Source organism: Phyllobates terribilis, unplaced genomic scaffold, assembly GCF_046119375.1.
Source record: "Phyllobates terribilis strain yellow unplaced genomic scaffold, ASM4611937v1 Scaffold_1__5_contigs__length_1240528914, whole genome shotgun sequence".
Taxonomy (NCBI): Eukaryota; Metazoa; Chordata; class Amphibia; order Anura; family Dendrobatidae; genus Phyllobates; species Phyllobates terribilis.
In genome coordinates, this window is record NW_027362761.1 from 17,185,112 (window position 1) to 17,206,411 (window position 21,300).

The 21,300-nt window shown below is 46.3% G+C and overlaps 1 protein-coding gene across 2 annotated transcripts in view; it reads left to right on the forward strand.

Annotated features, from left to right (window-relative positions):
- Window positions 1-6,761, forward strand: part of LOC141172165 (tetraspanin-33-like) — a 47,805-nt gene extending 41,044 nt beyond the window's left edge. For both annotated transcript variants that reach the window (XM_073656108.1, XM_073656196.1), the window contains one exon: window positions 3,840-6,761. In XM_073656108.1, coding sequence (XP_073512209.1) covers window positions 3,840-4,007 — 168 coding nt within the window. In that variant the 3' untranslated portion in view covers window positions 4,008-6,761. The remainder of the gene's footprint in view (window positions 1-3,839) is intronic.
- Window positions 6,762-21,300: the final 14,539 nt, after the last annotated feature.

Genomic DNA, 21,300 nt, shown 5'->3' on the forward strand with positions numbered 1-21,300 from the left:
CTCTCCCGCACCCCTAATTCATCATTATTTGCTCTCCCTCACACATCACCCTCAAGTCATCATTTGCTGTTCCCCACCCCCAAGTCTCAATTCATAATCATTTGCTCTCCCCCACCCTCAATACAGCGCCATTTTCCCTCCTCCACCTTCAATACATAATCCTTTACTCTCCCTCATCATCAGTTCATCATCATTTACTCTCCCCCACAATGAATTCATCATTATCTGCTCTCCCCTATCCTCAATTCATCATCATTTTCTCTCCCCACCCCCCACCTTCAATTCATCATTTGCTGTCCCCTGTCCTCCAACCTCAATTCATCATTTGCCCCCCCCCACCCTCAATACATCATAATTTGCTGACTGTCCTTATCCCCCACCCTCAATTCATTATCATTTGCTGCCTGTCCCCCACCCCACACTGTCAATTCATCATCATTTGCTCTCCCCACCCTCAATTCATCATTTGCTGTCCCCCGTCCCCCACTCTCAATTCATCATTTGCTCTCCACACCCTCAATTCATCATTTGCTCTCCCCACCTCCCACGCTCAATTCATCATTTGCTTACTGTCCCCAGTCCCCTGCCCTCAACTCATCATAATTTGCTGACTGTCCCCATCCCCCACCCTCAATTCATCATTTGCTCTCCCCACCCCCCTCCTTCAATTCATCATTTTTGTCCCCCACCCTCAATTCATCATTTGCTCTACCCCCCCACTTTAAATACATCATAATTTTCTGACTGTCCCCCGCCCACCACCCTTAATTCATCATTTGCTGACTGTCCCCCCGTCCCCCACTCTCAATTCATCATCATTTTGTGACTGTCCCGTCTCTCACCCTCAATACATCATCATTTGCTGACTGTCCCCCTGTCCCTCACCCTCAATTCATCATCATTTGCTGACTGTCCCCCATCCCCAACCCTCAGTACATCATCATTTACTGACTGTCCCCCGTCCCTCACCCTCAATACATTATCCTTTTCATCATTTGCTGCCTCCCACTACCATTTAATTAATTTTAATAAACAAAAAAAAGATTTTCACACTTACCTCTCATACGATTCCCTGCATCTCCACTTCTGGTAGTACATGACGGCCCCCGCGCGATGACACCATCATGTAGGTGCCATCACCAGCACGTCACAGAAGAGGCAGAGGGAGCTCCCCTGGAGCTGCGCTGCTGTTCTGTTTTGATGGCCGTGGAGCTCCAGAAAAGCTCCCTGCGCCAACGAGATATACCCTGGGGCCCGGTGAGCACGGCCCCATAATTCAGTAATGGTAGTAATGCCCTGATGGCAGCCCTGATGGACATCAGTTCATCAGTTGTTCATCGGTGCTTTGGATCTGATTTTTATCAGTGTCTGTTCAGTGTTGCAGTTTTTACCATCAGTGTTTTATCAGTGATTTTTCACTTATGAAAAAATAAACAAACTGCACAGCTTCAATACATTACAGTGTGATTCACGGATAGAACACATACATGATTCACAGATGTCTGAATGAGTTCTAAGGCTCATGCTATAGAGGTATAAATATTCTATGTACTGTGTACGGTGCCACAGAAGCAAGTTACTAGTGTATAGAATAGTTTCTTAAGATGACATTTGATTGAGTGTGCCACAATTTTTTCTCTAGGATGTTGTATGAAATTGGAGGCGTATAGAAATTAAGTAATTTCCAGTAGCTTGCTGTAACCTATATAATATATACAGTTATATGAAAAAGTTTGGGCACCCTTATTAATCTTAAGCTTAATGTTTTATAAAAATTGGTGTTTTTGCAACAGCTATTTCAGTTTGATATATGTAATAACTGTTGGACACAGTAATGTTTCTGCCTTGAAATGAGGTTTATTGTACTAACAGAAAATGTGCAATCTGCATTCAAACAAAATTTGACAGATGCATAAGTATGGGCACCTCACCAGAAAAGTGACATTAATATTTAGTAGATCCTCCTTTTGCAAAAATAACAGCCTCTAGTCGCTTCCTGTAGCTTTTAATGAGTTCCTGGATCCTGGATGAAGGTATTTTTGACCATTCCTCTTTACAAAACAATTCCAGTTCAGTTAAGTTTGATGGTCGCCGAGCATGGACAGCCCTCTTCAAATGATCCCACAGATGTTCAATGATATTCAGGTCTGGGGACTGAGATGGACATTCCAGAACATTGTAATTGTTCCTCTGCATGAATGCCTGAGTAGATTTGGAGCGGTGTTTTGGATCATTGTCTTGCTGAAAGATCCATCCCCTGCGTAACTTCAACTTTATCACTGATTCTTGAACATTATTGTCAAGAATCTGCTGATACTGAGTTGAATCCATGCGTCCCTCAACTTTAACAAGATTCCTGGTGCCGGCATTGGCCACACAGCCCCAAAGCATGATGGAACCTCCACCAAATTTTACTGTGGGTAGCAAGTGTTTTTCTTGGAATGCTGTGTTTTTTTGCCGCCATGCATAACGCCTTTTTGTATGCCCAAACAACTCAATCTTGGTTTCATCAGTCCACAGGACCTTCTTCCAAAAAGAAATTGGCTTCTCCCAATGTGCTTTTGTATACCTCAGCCGACTCTGTTTGTGGTGTGCTTGCAGAAACGGCTTCTTTCGCATCACTTTCCCATACAGCTTCTCCTTGTGCAAAGTGCGTTGTATAGTTGACCGATGCACAGTGACACCATCTGCAGCAAGTTGATGCTGCAGCTCTCTGGAGGTGGTCTGAGGATTGTCCTTGACTGATCTCACCATTCTTCTTCTCTGCCTTTCTGATGTTTTTCTTGGCCTGCCACTTCTGGCCTTAACAAGAACTGTCCCTGTGTTCTTCCATTTCCTTACTATGTTCCTCACAGTGGAAACTGACAGGTTAAGGCTGTGTGCCCACGTAGCATTTTTCAAGCGTATATGCTGCGGAATTTCCGCAGCGTAAACGCTTGAAAAACGCATGTATATCTGCACCCCATGGTCCCCAATGGGATTCCGCAAGTTCTATTCACATGCTGCGGATTTTTCCGCAGCGTTTATGCCGCGTTCAAAAATCCACAGCATGTCATTTAATTTTGCGTTTCCGCAAGCGGAATTGCCTTTGTCCAATGCATAAAAAACGCAAGGCAATTCCGCATGTGGAAAACGCGTGATAAACGCGCGAAAAATGCGCGATAAACGCGTGCGGAATTCCGCATGCGTTTTTCCGGGAGAGGACTTGCATTTATGCAGCAGAAATTTTCTGCTTCATAAATGCAACATGGGCACATAGCCTAAATCTCTGAGACAGCTTTTTGTATCCTTCCCCTGAACAACTATGTTGAATAATCTTTGTTTTCAGATCATTTGACAGTTGTTTTGAGCAGCCCATGATGCCACTCTTCAGAGGAGATTCAAACAGGAGAACAACTTGCAAGTGGCCACTTTAAGTAGCTTTTCTCATGATTGCATACACCTGGCTATAAAGTTCAAAGCTCAATGAGGTTACAAAACCAAAAAAAGTGCTTTAGTAAGTCAGTAAAAAGTAGGTAGGAGTATTTAAAACAAGAAAATGATAAGGGTGCCCATACTTATGCACCTGTCAAATTTTGTTTGAATGCAGATTGCACATTTTCTGTTAGTACAATAAACCTCATTTCAAGGCAGAAACATTACTGTGTCCAACAGTTATTACATATATCAAACTGAAATAGCTGTTGCAAAAACACCAATTTTTATAAAACAATAAGCTTAAGATTAATAGGGGTGCCCAAACTTTTTCATATAACTGTATATGTAATATACGGTAAATGTTATTTTTTTGCATTATCTGTGTTCAGTTCTATATAATATCTGTATTACTTTTTTTTCAGATTGTTGTTATCTGTTTAGCTGTAGTCCTGATTTATCAAATAAATTTCATAGAGGAGAGGAGAAAAAGCACTGCTGTGGCAAGAACTGGGTCCGATGCTGAAGAAGACATGGTTCCACATGTGGACCAAATGTATGTTGAAGACTGTCAGTATTTTCAGAAGTACTGAACCCCTGTAATTTGCACTATATAAACCAAAGACATGTGAGAATATATCCCTTTTATGACATTTGTCCCTTGAAGGGGGCATAGGGCCTGTTGCTCTTGGCCGGAACTGAGTTCTCTTTGCCCTGGAACCACTCTTCTAAACAGGAAAATGACTTTGTGTGATGTGCTGTGAGATTTTTTCTGTACTCACTTGTTGTATGGGAGTCCTTATAACCTCCTCGTCATTGGGACCGGATACAGCTGCACACATGACAGGAGACCTTTCAACAGGTTCAGATTTATTTGAATGCATGCAGTTGCAGAATACAGAGTGAGATAGAATCCCCTCCAGATGATATTCCCTTTGTCCACTGTACTATCATTCCTTGACTTCGTTTTGCCCGACTTGCCCCCCGCCTCAACAGCTCCTGTTGGTACCAGGGACCTTCTATCCGGTATAACAGCTTCTATGAAACCAACCCTCTTTCCCTGTCACTGCAACCCGACCGGCATCTTCCTCACAGGGGAAACATGGCACCCAATATCACTTCTGGGTCCTAGGACTGAGACCGCCCCGGGATCCGCACAAAGCTTCAGATGTGTCCTCATACTGTTTAGAGACTTGGCACTGACAGGACCCCTTTGCCGCAGCTGTATCACTGCCTTGGAACACTGTCACTGTTTAGCACTTCCTCTGACTAAACTCCACTAGCACTTGACTCTGAACTGGACTGACTAGAAGCAGGAAGTGCTTCCCCTTCTTATCTGATCTAACCCCTCCCAGTGTATGGGCTAATCCCGAGCTGTTAACTATATACTACCCTGAGTGGTGCAAACTATATCCCTATGATTTATAATGGTTCCCCTAGTGGACAACCCTCCCCATTCCCCGGGGATGGCCTTGAGGTAAAACCTCCAGGAAAACCAAGACACAAACCGGCCATAAAGATAAAATGCTAAACTTTATAAAAACATGTAACCATAAAACATTCATATTCATTATGGTTCACATTAACTTTTCTTGACCCGACATCTTCCTCTACCTCCCTACATCATAACCAATCATTTTGTGTAAATTGCACCTGAACTTACCATTGGTTATTGTTGGCTTATTTTGGAATTGTGTTGCCTACACAAACCTATTTGATTTGAAGGGCACCTGTCACATGATTTTCATCACATTAAGCATGATTACGTTTTACTCTGCGGGACTGTTCATTGGCACGGCAAAGATGGGAGACAGCTTCTTGATCACTAGCGGAATGACTGTTGGGACCCCCAGTGATCCTGAGAACGTGTCCCTGAAACCTGGGAGCCAGTCTCCACAGAGACCCATCTCGAATGAACCATAGATACTCAATCTCCGCACCATTCACTGTCAATGAAATTGCTATAGAAAGTAGAGCACAGTGCTCGGTTAACTTAATATTTTGGTAATGATTTTTTTACATGTTGAATAACATGTTGGTGGTGGTTTAGTAGAGGAAAACTCAGACTGTTCCCTATGGGAGCAAGAGCAAGAAGTATTGGATGTCATCATAATTGATGACTCCTCTTTCCTCTCCATTAGTGTGGTACGAAAAACTGCTAGATGGTTCTCTTATTGATGGAGCCGTTGCGTAAATTTCTATAAATGCAGATTTGTAAAATATAATTGAAGCTTTATAAACTGCAAATGTCGCTTAGAATGCTTATAGGAGTGACACTTATTTCTGCCAGGGTGAAGCATTAAAAAAAAATTATTGAAAGAATATTGTAAAAGGATTTTCCAGGATGTGAATAATTTAAAATTGTTTCTATTATATGAATGATACCTCCTGACAAAGCATATGTGAAACATTTGTCTGTGTGGCATGAATAATTATCCATGTCATGGTTGTTTATTTAATGTATACGTTTGTTAATTTGTACCATTTATTTTGTGATGATGACTGTAGACATACTGTAATACCTTAATTCTTTCATCACGAGATGTATAATATGATGAAGATACTTCAATTTAATTTTTTTCTTGTGGATTCCTATATTTTTATATTATTTTGAAGCAAAATTCAGGATAGTATGAATAATTAAATCTTAATATTTTCTTCCATTTAATTCTTATTGGTGATTTTATTTTGTGCAAATGTTTCATAATCGCTAATAAATAAATAATTCTAAATATATCCATTATTTTAAATTAGGTGCAACCCCATCCACCTCACCCATAATCTGGTATATACTCGTAAACATTTTGTGTAATTTTCAGTACTCTTAGGCCAGGTACACACGTTCAGTATTTGGTCAGTATTCGGTCAGTATTTTAAGCCAAAACCAGGAGTGGGTGATATATGCAAAAGTGGTGACGAGTTTCTATTATACTTTCCTCTGATAGTTCCACTTCTAATTTTGGCTTACAAATACTGAGGTAAAAAACTCACCAAATACTCAACGTGTGCACGTGGCCTAAGTCTGTTTTTGATTTGCACCAAATTTAAAAAAACTTTTTTAAATTTGTGCCTTTTTTGAAGTTTGTAATTTTATTATTTTTAATAATCACCATTGTGGGCATCGTTTTTGTTTTCTCGATTTTTTCACCTGATTCCTCAATTGCAACTTTAAAAAAAAAAATGTTTGTGCAAATGTACTCCACGTCTCCTTGGAGTAATATTTTTGTACAGCAAATTGTGCGCAAATGTTAGAGTTGCTTGTGGCATTGTAAAGGAACTTGCAACATTCTGTTCTAAAACATATGCAAAAAGGTTAAGAACAAAAATAAAAAGCAATTTTGCTCAAAGTTCATGAATTCATATGCTCCTTTATGAACATTGTGGCTCAAAAAACATCAACAACAAGATAAAAAAAGAAAAGAGATATAAAAAAATAAAATGCAAATGATTAATTTGGTCCACAGTCCTCAAAGCAAGTGGCAACCACTATGATGCCTTGTAAAATGTCCAATTATGAAAGCACCTAGAAAATATAATGCGGCGTAACTAGGTTGAATAGGATTTAAAGAATATAGCTGCTTTTTTTCTACAAACAGCTCCACATCCGTCCATAGGTTGTGTCTGATTACCACAATACCACACAAAATCTGTGGACAGCTCTGTTGCTGTTTTTGGAGCGATTTTTTTGAACCTTTGACAACCATGTAATCCTGTTATGTGTAAGAATAATCATAACGATTCATTACTTTTGTGAATCATTATTGCCTTGTTTACATACACTGCTCAATAAAGGGAACACTCAAATAACCCATCCTAGATCTGAATGAATGAAATATTCTCATTCAATACTTTGTTCTGTACAAGGTTGAATGTGCAGACAACAAAATCACACAAAAATCATCAATGGAAATCAAATTTATTAACCAATGGAGGCCTGGATTTGGAGTCACCCCCAAAATTAAAGTGGAAAAAACACACTACAGGCTGATCCAACTTTGATGTAATGTCCTTAAAACAAGTCAAAATGAGGCTCAGTATTGTGTGTGGCCTCCACGTGCCTGTATGACCTCCCTACAATGCCTGGGCATGCTCCTAATGAGGTTGCGGATGGTCTCCTGTGCGATCTCCTCCCAGACCTGGACTAAAGCATCCGCCAACTCCTAGACAGTCTGTGATGCAACGTGACATTGGTGGATGGAGCGAGACATGATGTCCCAGATGTGGTCAATCGGATTCAGGTCTGGGGAACGGGCAGGCCAGTCCATAGCTTCAATGCCTTCATCTTGCAGGAACTGCTGACACACTCCAGCCACATGAGGTCTGGCATTGTCCTGCATTAGGGGGAACCCAGGGCCAACCTCACCAGCATATGGATCTCATCTCGATACCTAATGGCAGTCAGGCTACCTCTGGCGAGCACATGGAGAGCTGTGTGGCCCTCCAAAGAAATGCCACCCAACACCATTACTGACCCACTGCCAAACCGGTCATGCTGAAGGATGTTGCAGGCAGCAGATCGCTCTCCACGGCGTCTCCAGACTCTGTCACGTCTGTCATATGTGCTCAGTGTGAACCTGCTTTCATCTGTGAAGAGCACAGGGCGCCAGTGGCGACTTTGCCAATCCTGGTGTTCTGTGACAAATGCCAAGCATCCTGCACGGTGTTGGGCTGTGAGCACAACCCCCATCTGTGGACGTCGGGCCTCATACCACCCTCATGGAGTCAATTTTTAACTGTTTGTGCAGACACATGCACATTTGTGGCCTGCTGGAGGTCATTTTGCAGGGCTCTGGCAGTGCTCCTCCTGTTCCTCCTTGCACAAAGGCGGAGGTAGCAGTCCTGTTGCTGGGTTGTTACCCTCCCACGGCCACCTCCACGTCTGCTAGTGTACTGGCCTGTTTCCTGATAGCGCCTCCAGCCTCTGGACACTATGCTGACAGACACAGCAAACCTTCTTGCAACAGCTCGCATTGATGTGCCATCTTGGATGAGCTGCACTACCTGAGCAACTTCTGTGGGTTGTAGAGTCAGTCTCATGCTACCACGAGTGTGAAAGCACAACCAACATTCAAAAGTAACCAAAACATCAGCCAGAAAGCATTGGTACTGAAATGTGGTCTGTGGTCCCCACCTGCTGAACCACTCCTTTATTGAGGGTGTCTTGATATTTGCCAATAATTTCTATCTATTGTCTATTCCATTTGCACAACAGCATGTGAAATTGATTGTCAATCAGTGTTGCTTCCTAAGTGGACAGTTTGATTTTACAGAAGTTTGATCCACTTGGAGTTATATTCTGTTGTTTAAGTGTTCCCTTTATTTTTTGAGCAGTGTATAAGAAAACATCAGAAATAAACTCTATAAATATTATTTAGGTTGCGTGCCCAAGATGCGTTTTTCAAGCGTTTTTGCTGTGGAATTTGCACAGTGTAAACACTTGCAAACACTTGGTAATCCGTCCCCCATGGTCCCCAATGTCAATCTGCATGTTCTGTGCCCATACTGCGGAATTTTCCGCAGTGTATTTTATGTGCGGAAAAATCCGCAGCATGTCCATTATTTGTGCGTTTTCACATGCGGAATTGCCATCTCAATGCATTTGACAAATGCAAGGCAATTCCGCATGTCAAAAACACAAGAAAAACGCATGTTAAATTCCACACGCGTTTTTCCGGGCAAGGATATGCAGAAATGAAGCGGAAATTTTCCACTTCATTTCTGCATCGTGGGCACATAGCCTTATAGTGATGTTTACATTTTACTAGTGCATACATAAAAATTATTGCTATAGTTAGAGATAATAATAAGAGATGATCAAATCGATCCACTAATAATAAAGCCATCGCAAATCAAATTCTAGATGAATTTTCTGAAATTCACAGGTCCCGGCAAATTTGAATAATTTTTGATTAAGGCTACGTTCCCACGATGAGCTTTTGGTCAGTTTTTGATCTTGCAGATTTTCTGCACCCATTAAGTAAAATAGGTTATTTGCATTTTTTTGAAAATACGCAGTATAAAAAACTCTGCAAAAAACTCATCGTGGGAACATAACCTAATGCAGATCGCAAAAAAAAAAAATGCCTGGCACTATTTCACACATAGCTGAAGAGAAGGACAGGGTGCACAGCTCATCATTACACATAGGAATCAGAGTGTGGTGTACTACTGCAGTGCTGAAAAACATAGAAAATGGGAGTGGTAGTCTGTATGACTGTAAATTGATTGATCCATACTGCACGGCAGTACAGCACCATAATAACATAATTTTTTCTTTCTTGATGTGTTTATAAAAAAAAGACAGTTTGGGCCCATCAGTACTAATTTTCATACTAAAAAAAATACTCAAACCAAGGCTTGTCTGTAATAGAAAGTGTGTTTTCTGCCTTGGGAGCCAGACAAGCCATCAACTACATATTTTTTTATATTTTTTCTTTGTAATGGCAGGTTGTTTTTTTAAATACAAAAGAAAAATCTCAACATTCCAGAAATATAAATGCTAGTAAATTTCATGTCTCTTGTCTCAGTCGCAAGCAGGATGATGTTATTTCTGAAAGTGACACCATCAGCTTGACACAGTGATCTTCTCATTACACTTCCTTCAACACTCCATTTTCTACATCGCAGAATTTCAATTCTGTCAACGATATCTGCATTTAATCTTAGTCACCTAACCCGCAGCATCCTGGGGACTAAGTAAGAAAATTCATCAGAACAACTTCTCCCAATTGATTTATTGTAATAGATGAAGAGTAAGTGTAGCACCCTGAGGATTCGGCTGCTACAGGGGTATTGCACCTCAACCCAGAGGTGTGGTATTCCACTCCCGGGTAAGGATGGAGTGTGGAACTGAGCTTAGTAGGCTGCATGCACTACATACATCCCATTTCCGGGGGACAGAACAACGGTACTCCCACCAGTATATGTGCAGGTACGACAGCGTCTGTCCCTGGCTGGAGTGGGAGGGGGGTGGAACATCCCAGTAGTGTAGGGGCAGATAGGGGGAGTAGTCTGGGTAAATGTAGGAGCTCATTGGGTGCTGGTCACCTGAGCTCACACATAGAGGGAGTATATAAGGTGGGCACCATCTTAGGACAGGGTCAGTCAGTCAGTCAGCGAGTCAGCAGTAACTCCAGGAGAGGAGAAGGAAGAGGGACCCAGAGGCGCAGGACGAGAGGGGACCCCAAGATCCCAGAATAAGGACAGAAGGGTGAAGGGTCGGCAAAAGGGTACCGGATCCCAAGCTGGCGGAGGCCAAAGCAAACCTTAGCCAGGAACCGGAGGTCGTGGGCAAGATTTGCCACGACCCTCACCAAATCCACCAGAATGGCACACCGAGCATAGGGTCAGGGAAGCCAGAGAAGGTTCAACCACCAAGAGACCCGAGGGAGCCGGACACAGGTGGATCCCTGGTGGGAACGGCCAGAGAGAGAGAAGAAGGGAGCTCAGGACCATACTCAGGAATTGCCCGGGAGTTGACCGAGTCCCGCACCTGGTGGACGCAGCACGGCTTGGGTGGTCACTGTGACGCGCCCCCTGGGACATATTCCTTTTTGAGGGGAATACCCGGCACCGGATCAGATGGGGGGTTGTAGTCTCCGAGCGGCTGTGACCCGGCCCCGTGCCCAGGGCGTCAAGCTCAGTGTGATGTGGCAGTTCTACAGATGTTACTAAAGTTCTTTTGTGTCGACTACGCCACCCGTTGTGATGCGGTCACTGTGGCCGCCGCTGCAGCAGGGTCCGCTGAGGCTGATGGTGGGTGCGCAGCTTGATGAGATAACCCCCAACGGGAGGGGTATAGCCTCAGGGGGGACAGGTGCAGAGGATGGGGGTTGTGGTGGTGCAGTGCAGACGGCAATGAAGACAGAGTCGGGTAGTGCAGTTAAGGGTGTTTACTTACTGCAGATGTTGTACTGGTCACTCCAGCTGCTAGTGACCACCCGAGCCGTGCTGCGTCCACCAGGTCCTGGATCCAGCCAACCCCCAAACAAGTCCGGAGCGTGGCCCTGAGCTCTCCCTCTGTCCTTTCTTCAGCCGTCCCCACCAGTGATCCACCTAGGTCCAGCTCCCTCGGGCCTGCTGTTGGGACACCCTTGGCCTTGGGTTCCCTGACCCTTCATGTGGTGTGCCTTCGGGGTGAATGTGGTGGGTGGCCGTGGCAGATGCTGCCCACGGCCTCCGGTCTCTGGCTGGGGATTGTTTTTACCCCCACCAGTTTGGGTTCCGGTACCCTTTTGCTGACTCCTCACCCGGTGCTCTAATTTGGGTTCTTGGGTCCCTTCAGTCTTCCCCCTCTGGGTCTTTCTCTGCTCCACTCTCTCTCTCCAGGGCTGCTGTTTCCTTCTCTCTGCTGATTTGTTCTCTGCATCAGACAGGCTCCTCTCCAACTGACTTGTTCTCTACAACTGACCCTGATTCTAGTTGGTGCCCACCTTATATATCCCTCTATGTGTGAGCTCAGGTGACCAGCACCCAATGAGCTCCTATCTTTACCCAGGCTGCTCCCCCTATCTGCCCCTACACTACTTGGGATGTACCACCCCCCTCCCACTCCAGCCAGGAACAGACTCGGTCGTACCTGCACATTTCTAAGTGGGAGTACCGTCGGCCTGTTCCCCGGAAATGGGATGTGTGTAGTGCATGCAGCCTACCGAGCTCAGTCCCACACTCCATCCTTACCCGGGAGTGGAATATCACACCTCTGGGTTGAGGTGCAATACCCCTGTAGCAGCCGAATCCTCAGGGTGCTACATTCCCCCCTGGTAAATCACAGCACGTCCTCGGGCTGTAAGACAAAAAAACACCATAAAACATACAATTTTTTTTTTTTTTTCATAAACAACATAAAACATATAAAACATTATATAAAACTTTTCATATAAACATTCTCGTCGTCTCTTGTTTCAGGTTCCTCCTCCGGACACTGTGCAACGTGTGTCCGGGAAAAGTGCGACAGTCTCTAAGAAAAACTGGTTTTCCTACAAAACCGGTAGGGGGCGCTTTAGGACGCGCAACTATATACAGGGGATATGGCCGCTCTCAGTCCTCGGCCAGGTAAGGAGGGAAAGGGAATGGCTGCTCACAGTCCTCAGCCTGTGGGATTAAGGGGTTAACGGGTAAACAGTTCACTGGTCCCAACGGGGACTATTTTAGCAGCAACGGTTCACTGTGCCCCGACGGGCAACTATATACAGTCTCTACTCCCGTCCTCAACGACGGCTCCCTCCTGCTTTTTCTTGGTGATAGGGTGTTGCTTCAGACCCGTCCGGGTCCTCTGGCTCCTCCTCCCCGCACCGCAACTCCTCCTCCGTCAGGCGGTGTACGTGGAGGGCGTAAGGTCCTTTGGCACACTTGTGCCGGGTGAAAGTGACCTCGTCTCCGACGTAGAGGTCACGGCCTTTGTGACCTTCCGGCAGGTGGGACTCGACGTCTCTGCGGGTCACAAAAACGTCACCGCGGTTGTTACGGTCCCGAATAAAGCCCCACCCATGCTGCGGGTTGAACTTTATCACCGTCCCGATGGTGCGGGGACAGTGCGCTGCACGGGGGTTCCTCCTAGTCCGGCTCTTCTGCTCCGCGCTCCGGATTTGGGCCTGTTGTTCTCTGACCCGCCTCTCCTCCCGTTCTCTCGCAAACTCTGCTAGCTGCTGACGACAACACTCAGTACGCTCAGCGGCGACTGCCCGAGTTTCTCCGGTGAACCCCATCAAATCTTCTCCCGTGGGGTCCCACACGAATTGGGCTTCTTCTAAAGGAGGCGAGACCCGAGTCACGGGCTTCGGAGCCGGGATCAGGGGCTCACACAAGGGCCCTAGTCTTTGTTGCCGCTCCAGCTCATGGTATTCTTCGGGCCAGATGAAGGGCCGCCCGTCCGGCCATGTGAGCTGGCTGAACAAGTCCTCCCCCAGGTGTGGCACCCTTGGTTTTACGGGCGCGGGCGCGGTGGTGGTGGCGCCCGGGTTGCCCAGGCCTTGCGGCCAGGCCTGGGGCACCTGGAAGGTGAAGGGCACCGTTAGGACGGCGGCGCCCTGGGCTACCTGGCCTTGCGGCCAGGCCGGAGGCTCCGCGGAGGTAGGGGGCGCTGTTGGTGATGCGGCGCCCGGGGGTACTAGGCCTTGCGACCAGGCTGGTGGTATTTCCTGCTTTGTCACGCTCCGGGTCGAGGCGCGTGACGTCACAGGGGTCGCTGCGGCGGCTTCCGGTCGGGGCCTAGTCCATAGCGGTGACATGGCGGTTACGGGCACGGACGGGGGACTTTCGGGCTCTGCGACGGGGAGCTGGGGCAGGTAAGCGGTGTCACGGCTTGGGGTATAGGCGTCCCCTTTACCTGCCTCCATGCGTTCGGCTCCCTTCTCGGCGCCGTCTCCGGCCTTTGGTCCTCCCGCGCCATCCTCAGAGGCGGTCTGCTTCCTCTTCCAGGGTAGCGTGCTCCGTTGACTGGTCTCAGCTTGCTGGGTCATCTCCCGGCTCCACTCCGCCAGTATCTCGCGCTGTACCCGGGCCATCCTCCTTGCGAGGCCCTCCAAGGCAGTTTGTGCACACTCCCGGTCTCGGGGGAGCTGCGCTAAGATCTCCGCTAGACCTAGCGGGGTTGTGGACTCTAGCAGGCTCCTGACCATCGGGTCGGTGCTGCTCTGCTCTTCTTCCGGCAGGCTCCTGGCCAGCGGGCCGGTGCTGTTCTGCCCTCCTTCCTCGGTCTCTAGCAGACTCCTGGCCAGCGGGCCGGTGCTGTTCTGCTTTCTCTCCATCTCCGGGTGAGCTCCTCCGCTACTCCTCGTTAGACTTCTTGCCTCCGGGTCCGCTCGCTCCAGACTGCTCCAGGCGGCACCCATCTTCGTTCTTTCCTTTCGTCTCCTCCCACCTCGAGGGCGGTCCCGGGGCAACTCGGTGACTGTCAGCTCCAGGGGTAGTTCTTTCACGCTGACAGACACCTCCAGCATCACAGTCTCTGTTGGTGGGGGCGGTTTCCACTTTTGGCGCCATTTTCTGTCCTGGCCCACGATGGGAGGTGGCCTCTTGCCCTCCTTTGGCACGCCCATAATGGCGTCCGCTGCTCTTCCAAGGCGGGAAATCTGCGGTTTTGGCGGGAAGCGTCGCCCAGTGGCGGGAAACTCTGCAGATGGCGGGAACAAGTTGGAAATGGCGGACAATCGGCGGGAAACGACTGGTGATGGAGTCCGATGGCGTGGACCCTCCGGAACCGGCAGGAGACTTCTTTCTGAGGTAAACTTGCACCTTTCTTCAGGCACGCAGTACCCGGGTGTTGCGGGCACGTAATCCTGCCGACTACGCCAAAGTTGACGCGCCCCCTGGGACATATTCCTTTTTGAGGGGAATACCCGGCACCGGATCAGATGGGGGGTTGTAGTCTCCGAGCGGCTGTGACCCGGCCCCGTGCCCAGGGCGTCAAGCTCAGTGTGATGTGGCAGTTCTACAGATGTTACTAAAGTTCTTTTGTGTCGACTACGCCACCCGTTGTGATGCGGTCACTGTGGCCGCCGCTGCAGCAGGGTCCGCTGAGGCTGATGGTGGGTGCGCAGCTTGATGAGATAACCCCCAACGGGAGGGGTATAGCCTCAGGGGGGACAGGTGCAGAGGATGGGGGTTGTGGTGGTGCAGTGCAGACGGCAATGAAGACAGAGTCGGGTAGTGCAGTTAAGGGTGTTTACTTACTGCAGATGTTGTACTGGTCACTCCAGCTGCTAGTGACCACCCGAGCCGTGCTGCGTCCACCAGGTCCTGGATCCAGCCAACCCCCAAACAAGTCCGGAGCGTGGCCCTGAGCTCTCCCTCTGTCCTTTCTTCAGCCGTCCCCACCAGTGATCCACCTAGGTCCAGCTCCCTCGGGCCTGCTGTTGGGACACCCTTGGCCTTGGGTTCCCTGACCCTTCATGTGGTGTGCCTTCGGGGTGAATGTGGTGGGTGGCCGTGGCAGATGCTGCCCACGGCCTCCGGTCTCTGGCTGGGGATTGTTTTTACCCCCACCAGTTTGGGTTCCGGTACCCTCTTGCTGACTCCTCACCCGGTGCTCTAATTTGGGTTCTTGGGTCCCTTCAGTCTTCCCCCTCTGGGTCTTTCTCTGCTCCACTCTCTCTCTCCAGGGCTGCTGTTTCCTTCTCTCTGCTGATTTGTTCTCTGCATCAGACAGGCTCCTCTCCAACTGACTTGTTCTCTACAACTGACCCTGATTCTAGTTGGTGCCCACCTTATATATCCCTCTATGTGTGAGCTCAGGTGACCAGCACCCAATGAGCTCCTATCTTTACCCAGGCTGCTCCCCCTATCTGCCCCTACACTACTTGGGATGTACCACCCCCCTCCCACTCCAGCCAGGAACAGACTCGGTCGTACCTGCACATTTCTAAGTGGGAGTACCGTCGGCCTGTTCCCCGGAAATGGGATGTGTGTAGTGCATGCAGCCTACCGAGCTCAGTCCCACACTCCATCCTTACCCGGGAGTGGAATATCACACCTCTGGGTTGAGGTGCAATACCCCTGTAGCAGCCGAATCCTCAGGGTGCTACAACTGCTGTACAGAGTGACCCGAGCAACACCAGTGAGTAAAAACCCTGAAACTGCATTTCATGCCTCTGAGTCTCCTTGCTGCACCTTCACAACCACCACCCTCCACGTCTGACCCCCTGAGGCTATACCCCTCCCGTTGGGGGTTATACTACCACAGCTGCACACACACCACCAGCCTCAGCGGACCATTCTGCAGCGGCGGCCTTTTGACCGCAAATCAACGGGTGGCGTAGTCGACATTAAGAACATCTGCAAGGACTGCCGCACACTGAGTTTGACACCCTGGGCACGGACCGGGTCACAGCCACTCGGAGACTACAACCCCCATCTGATCCGGCTCCGGGTATCCCTAACAACATGGCCCAGGGGGCGCGTCATAAGCCTTTGTATTCTGGTGCTGGAGGAGATGGAGGAGACATTTGAAACACCTAGCTGTATTGATGGCTCAGAGAGCCATGCATTTAGGGACACTGGTAGTTGTAGCATCACTCTGAGCCAGGGCAAATTTCAAGGTGGGAATCAGATGAAAGGGCAAGGAGCTCAAGACATTTTGCACACAAAGGCAGCTGTCAACCAATTCAGGGATGAAAGATAATGGTGATGATGATTCTGTGGTGGACAAGACTTTGCAACCAGATAGGGGTGTGAAGAGATGATCATCATCAGAGGAGGGTTTTGGCCTTGGTGAAGGCGATGTGCCTCCAAAAGATCCTCTGGGGCAAAATCTTCTTCTTCTGTGGTTGGCTCTGGAGCAGGTGATGATGTATGTGCTATTGATGGAGGAATCTCAACAGCACCTGAAAATTCTGGTTACGTGTTAGTGGTTAGGCATACATACAGTCATCTCGTGTATGTTACAAAAAAACATAGAGGAAGCAAAATTAACATACCTGCTGTAAATAAATAAAAAGCCCAAAAAAGTGCATTTAAATAAAATAGGGTTCTTAGTAACACTGTTTTGGGATAGTCCTACTCTGTCTAATATTAAAAACCTTAACATGTGTCAAAGTTGACCTCAGTGTTTGAATAAGGGCAGACAAAGGACCGGGTCCCGAACTGTGGACACCAGCCAAGGGAGGGAAGCTTTTTAAATGTATTATCCAGCTCTAGGAAGAATGGCCACACTCTGGTTTGCACAGAATGCAAAAATTACAAAGAAAAAACACACAATTTGAGCTTGGTTTAAGTTGGTATACATGCAGCACATAAATGCACGTTCAAAATGGCCATAAATCAGAAAAAAACCAACAAGAAGCAAAATTAACAAAAACCCTGCTGTAAATAAATAAAAAGCAAAAGTACATTTAAATAAAATAGGGTTCTTAGTAACATGTGCTGCATGTATACCAACTTAAACCAAGCTCAAATTTTGTGTCTTTTCTTTGTATTTCTTTTCATTCTGTGCAAACCAGGGTGTGGCCTCCCTTTTTAGAGCTGGATAATACATTTAAAAAGCTTCCCTCCCTTGTCTGGTGTCCACAGTTCAGGACCCGGTCCTTTGTCTGCCCTTATTCACACACTGAAGTCAACTTTGACACATAGTAAGGTTTTTAATATTAGACAGAGTAGGACTATCCCGAATGGGTTCACCTTGCCGTGGTGGGATAGCTTTCATGCTATTTTTTATAAAAAACAGTGTTACTAAGAACCTATTTTATTTAAATGCACTTTTACTTTTTATTTATTTACAACAGGGTTTATGTTAATTTTGCTTCTTGTAGGTTTTTTCTGATTTATGCCCATTTTGAACATGCATTTATGTGCTGCATGTATACCAACTTAAACCAAGCACAACTGGTGGCTTTGTCATATCCAAGCGGAGCATGTTGTGCTCTGCAAACATGTAAAACCTTATGTTTGCAAAAGTGCATCAGGCAACTTTATTCACGCACAACTGATGCCAATAATTGGATTAGCCGTTCCTTCTGTCTGTCTGTCTGTTGTTTGTCTTCTACACTGTACTGCCACCAGCAGTGTCTATAGCACACGCTCAGCTAGGCGTCTGCTCCCTCTGTAATTTATACTGTACTGCTGCTGTTGCCATTCCTGGCCCTACACTGATAGACATGATATTTTTACACTGTGCAGCTTCTGCCACTGCCGCGTCACAGCTACTCATCTCCTGACTGCACACTGTGTTTCATAGTGTTATACTGTACTGCTGTTGAAGGGACTGCAATTGTGGCCCACACACTGCCAAACATCTCCTTGCCTGACCCTCATATGTTTTTACCATGCAGCTTCTGATAGGTGCCCACATACAGTGGGGAAAAAAAGTATTTAGTCCCACTTAAAAAGATGAGAGAGGCCTGTAATTGACATCATAGGTAGACCTCAACTATGAGAGACAAAATGAGAAAAAAAATCCTGAAAATGACATTGTCTGATTTGGAAAGAAATTTTTTTCAAATTTTGGTGGAAAATAAGTATTTGGTCAACTACAAACAAGCAAGATTTCTGGCTCTCACAGACCTGTAACTTCTTCTTTAAGAGGCTGCTCTGTCCTCCACTCATTACCTGTAGTACTGGCACCTGTTTGAATTTGTTATCAGTATAAAAGACACCTGCCCGCAACCTCAAACAGTCACACTCCAAACTCCACTATGGTGAGGACAAAAGAGCTGTCGAAGGACACCGGAAACAAAATTGTAGCCCTGCACCAGGCTGGGAAGACTGAATCGGCAATAGGCAAGCAGCTTGGTGTGAAGAAATCAACTGTGGGAGCAATAATTAGAAAATGAAAGACATACAAGACCACTGATAATCTCCCTCGACCTGGGGCTCCACACAAGATATCACCCCGTAGGGTCAAAATTATCTCAAGAACTGTGAGCAAAAATCACAGAACCACATGGGGGGACCTAGTGAATGACCTGCAGAGAGCTGAGACCAACGTTGCACAGGCTACCATCAGTAACACACTACTCTGCCAGGGATCCTGCAGTGCCAGACATGTCCCCCTGCTTAAGCCATTACATGTCCGGGCCCGTCTGAAGTTTGCTAGAGAGCATTTGGATGATCCAGAAGAGTATTGGGAAAATGTCATATGGTCAGATGAAACCAAAGTAGAACTGGTTGGTAAAAACACAACTCGTCGTGTTTGGAGGAGAAAGAATGCTGAGTTGCATCCAAAGAAAACCATACCTACAATGAAGCATGGGGGTGGCAGCATCATGCTTTGGGGCTGTTTCTCTGCCAAGGGACCAGGACGACTGATCCGTGTACATGAAAGAATGAATGGGGCCATGTATTGTGAGATTGTGAGTGCAAACCTCCTTCCATCAGCAAGGGCATTGAAGATGAAACGTGTCTGGGTCTTTCAGCATGACAATGATCCCAAGCACACCGCCAGGGCAACAAAGGAGTGGCTTAGTAAGAAGCATTTCAAGGACCTGGAGTGGCCTAGCCAGTCTCCAGATCTAAACCCTATAGAAAACCTTTGGAGGGAGTTGAAAGTCTATGTTGCCCAGCGACAGCCCCAAAACATCACTGCTCTAGAGGAGATCTACATGGAGGAATGGGCCAACATACCAGCAACAGTGTGTGCCAACCTTGTGAAGAATTACAGAAAACGTTTGACCTCTGTCATTGCCAACAAAGGATATATGAAAAGTATTGAGATGAACTTTTGTAATTGACCAAATACTTATTTTCCACCAAAATTGTAAAAAAATTCTTTCCAAATCAGACAATGTGATTTTCAGGATTAGTTTTCTCATTTTGTCTCTCATAGTTGAGGTCTACCTATGATGTCAATTACAGACCTCTCTCATCTTTTTAATTGGGAGAACTTGCACAATTGGTGGCTGACTAAATACTTTTTTTCCCCACTGTATATCTGCACTTATCTAGTGTGTTGTATAGCTATACTGTTGCTGCTAGGAAGTATAGTATATTCTCTTGACAGTACACAAACTCGAAATTACTCCCAAAATGGGTATATATTTTTTTTCATGGTTTGTTGACAAGCCATTGTTTTTTTCCTTTGAACAACTAGTCTTTTCCTGCTTTCTAAAACAATGAATATTTTTTGGACTGCTTGATAAAAAGCCTAATTCTTTAATAATTTTGAGAATAACAAACCTATATTTTCTTCCAGTTGAGAAACCATTACATCTTCATTTTCAAAAAAGCTGATCTGTTTCTGCTTCCTAAATAGAGGGATCATTTTTGGATGGCAAGTAAAAAAGCTATTGCTTCTTTATTTAGAAAAGAACAAAGCCCTTAATACTCCATAAACAGGGATAATCTTTTTCACCACTCTTTTTAAGAAGCCATTGCTTGAATGAATTTTGGAAAATTTGTCAAAGCTCGCAAATTCGAATTTAAAAAGATTTCATCATCTCTAGTAATAACACTCGTCCAACATCTACCATATACAGTACAGGCCAAAAGTTTGGACACACCTTCTCATTTAAAGATTTTTCTGTATTTTCATAACTATGAAAATTGTACATTCACACTGAAGGCATCAAAACTATGAATTAACACATGTGGAATTATATACTTAACAAAAAAGTGTGAAACAACTGAAAATATGTCTTATATTCTAGGTTCTTCAAAGTAGCCACCTTTTGCTTTGATGACTGCTTTGCACACTCTTGGCATTCTCTTGATGAGCTTCAAGAGGTAGTCACCGGAAATGGTCTTCCAAGAATCTTGAAGGAGTTCCCAGAGATGCTTAGCACCTGTTAGCCCTTTTGCCTGCACTCTGCGGTCCAGCTCACCCCAAACCATCTCGATTGGGTTCAGGTCTGGTGACTGTGGAGGCCAGGTCATCTGGCGTAGCACCCCATCACTCTCCTTCTTGGTCAAATAGCCATTACACAGCCTGGAGGTGTGTTTGGGGTCATTGTCCTGTTGAAAAAAACAATGATGGTCCAACTAAACGCAAACTGGATGGAATAGCATGCCGCCGCAAGATGCTGTGGTAGCCATGCTGGTTCAGTATGCCTTCACTTTTGAATAAATCCCCAATAGTGTCACCAGCAAAGCTCCCCCACACCATCACACCTCCTCCTCCATGCTTCACGGTGGGAACCAGGCATGTAGAGTCCATCCGTTCACCTTTTCTGCGTCGCACAAAGACACGGTGGTTGGAACCAAAGATCTCAAATTTGGACTCCTCAGACCAAAGAACAGATTTCCACTGGTCTAATGTCCATTCCTTGTGTTCTTTAGCCCAAACAAGTCTCTTCTGCTTGTTGCCTGTCCTTAGCAGTGGTTTCCTAGCAGCTATTTTATCATGACGGCCTGCTGCACAAAGTCTCCTCTTAACAGTTGTTGAAGAGATGTGTCTGCTGCTTGAACCCTGTGTGGCATTGACCTGGTCTTTAATCTGAGCTGCTGTTATCCTGCGAT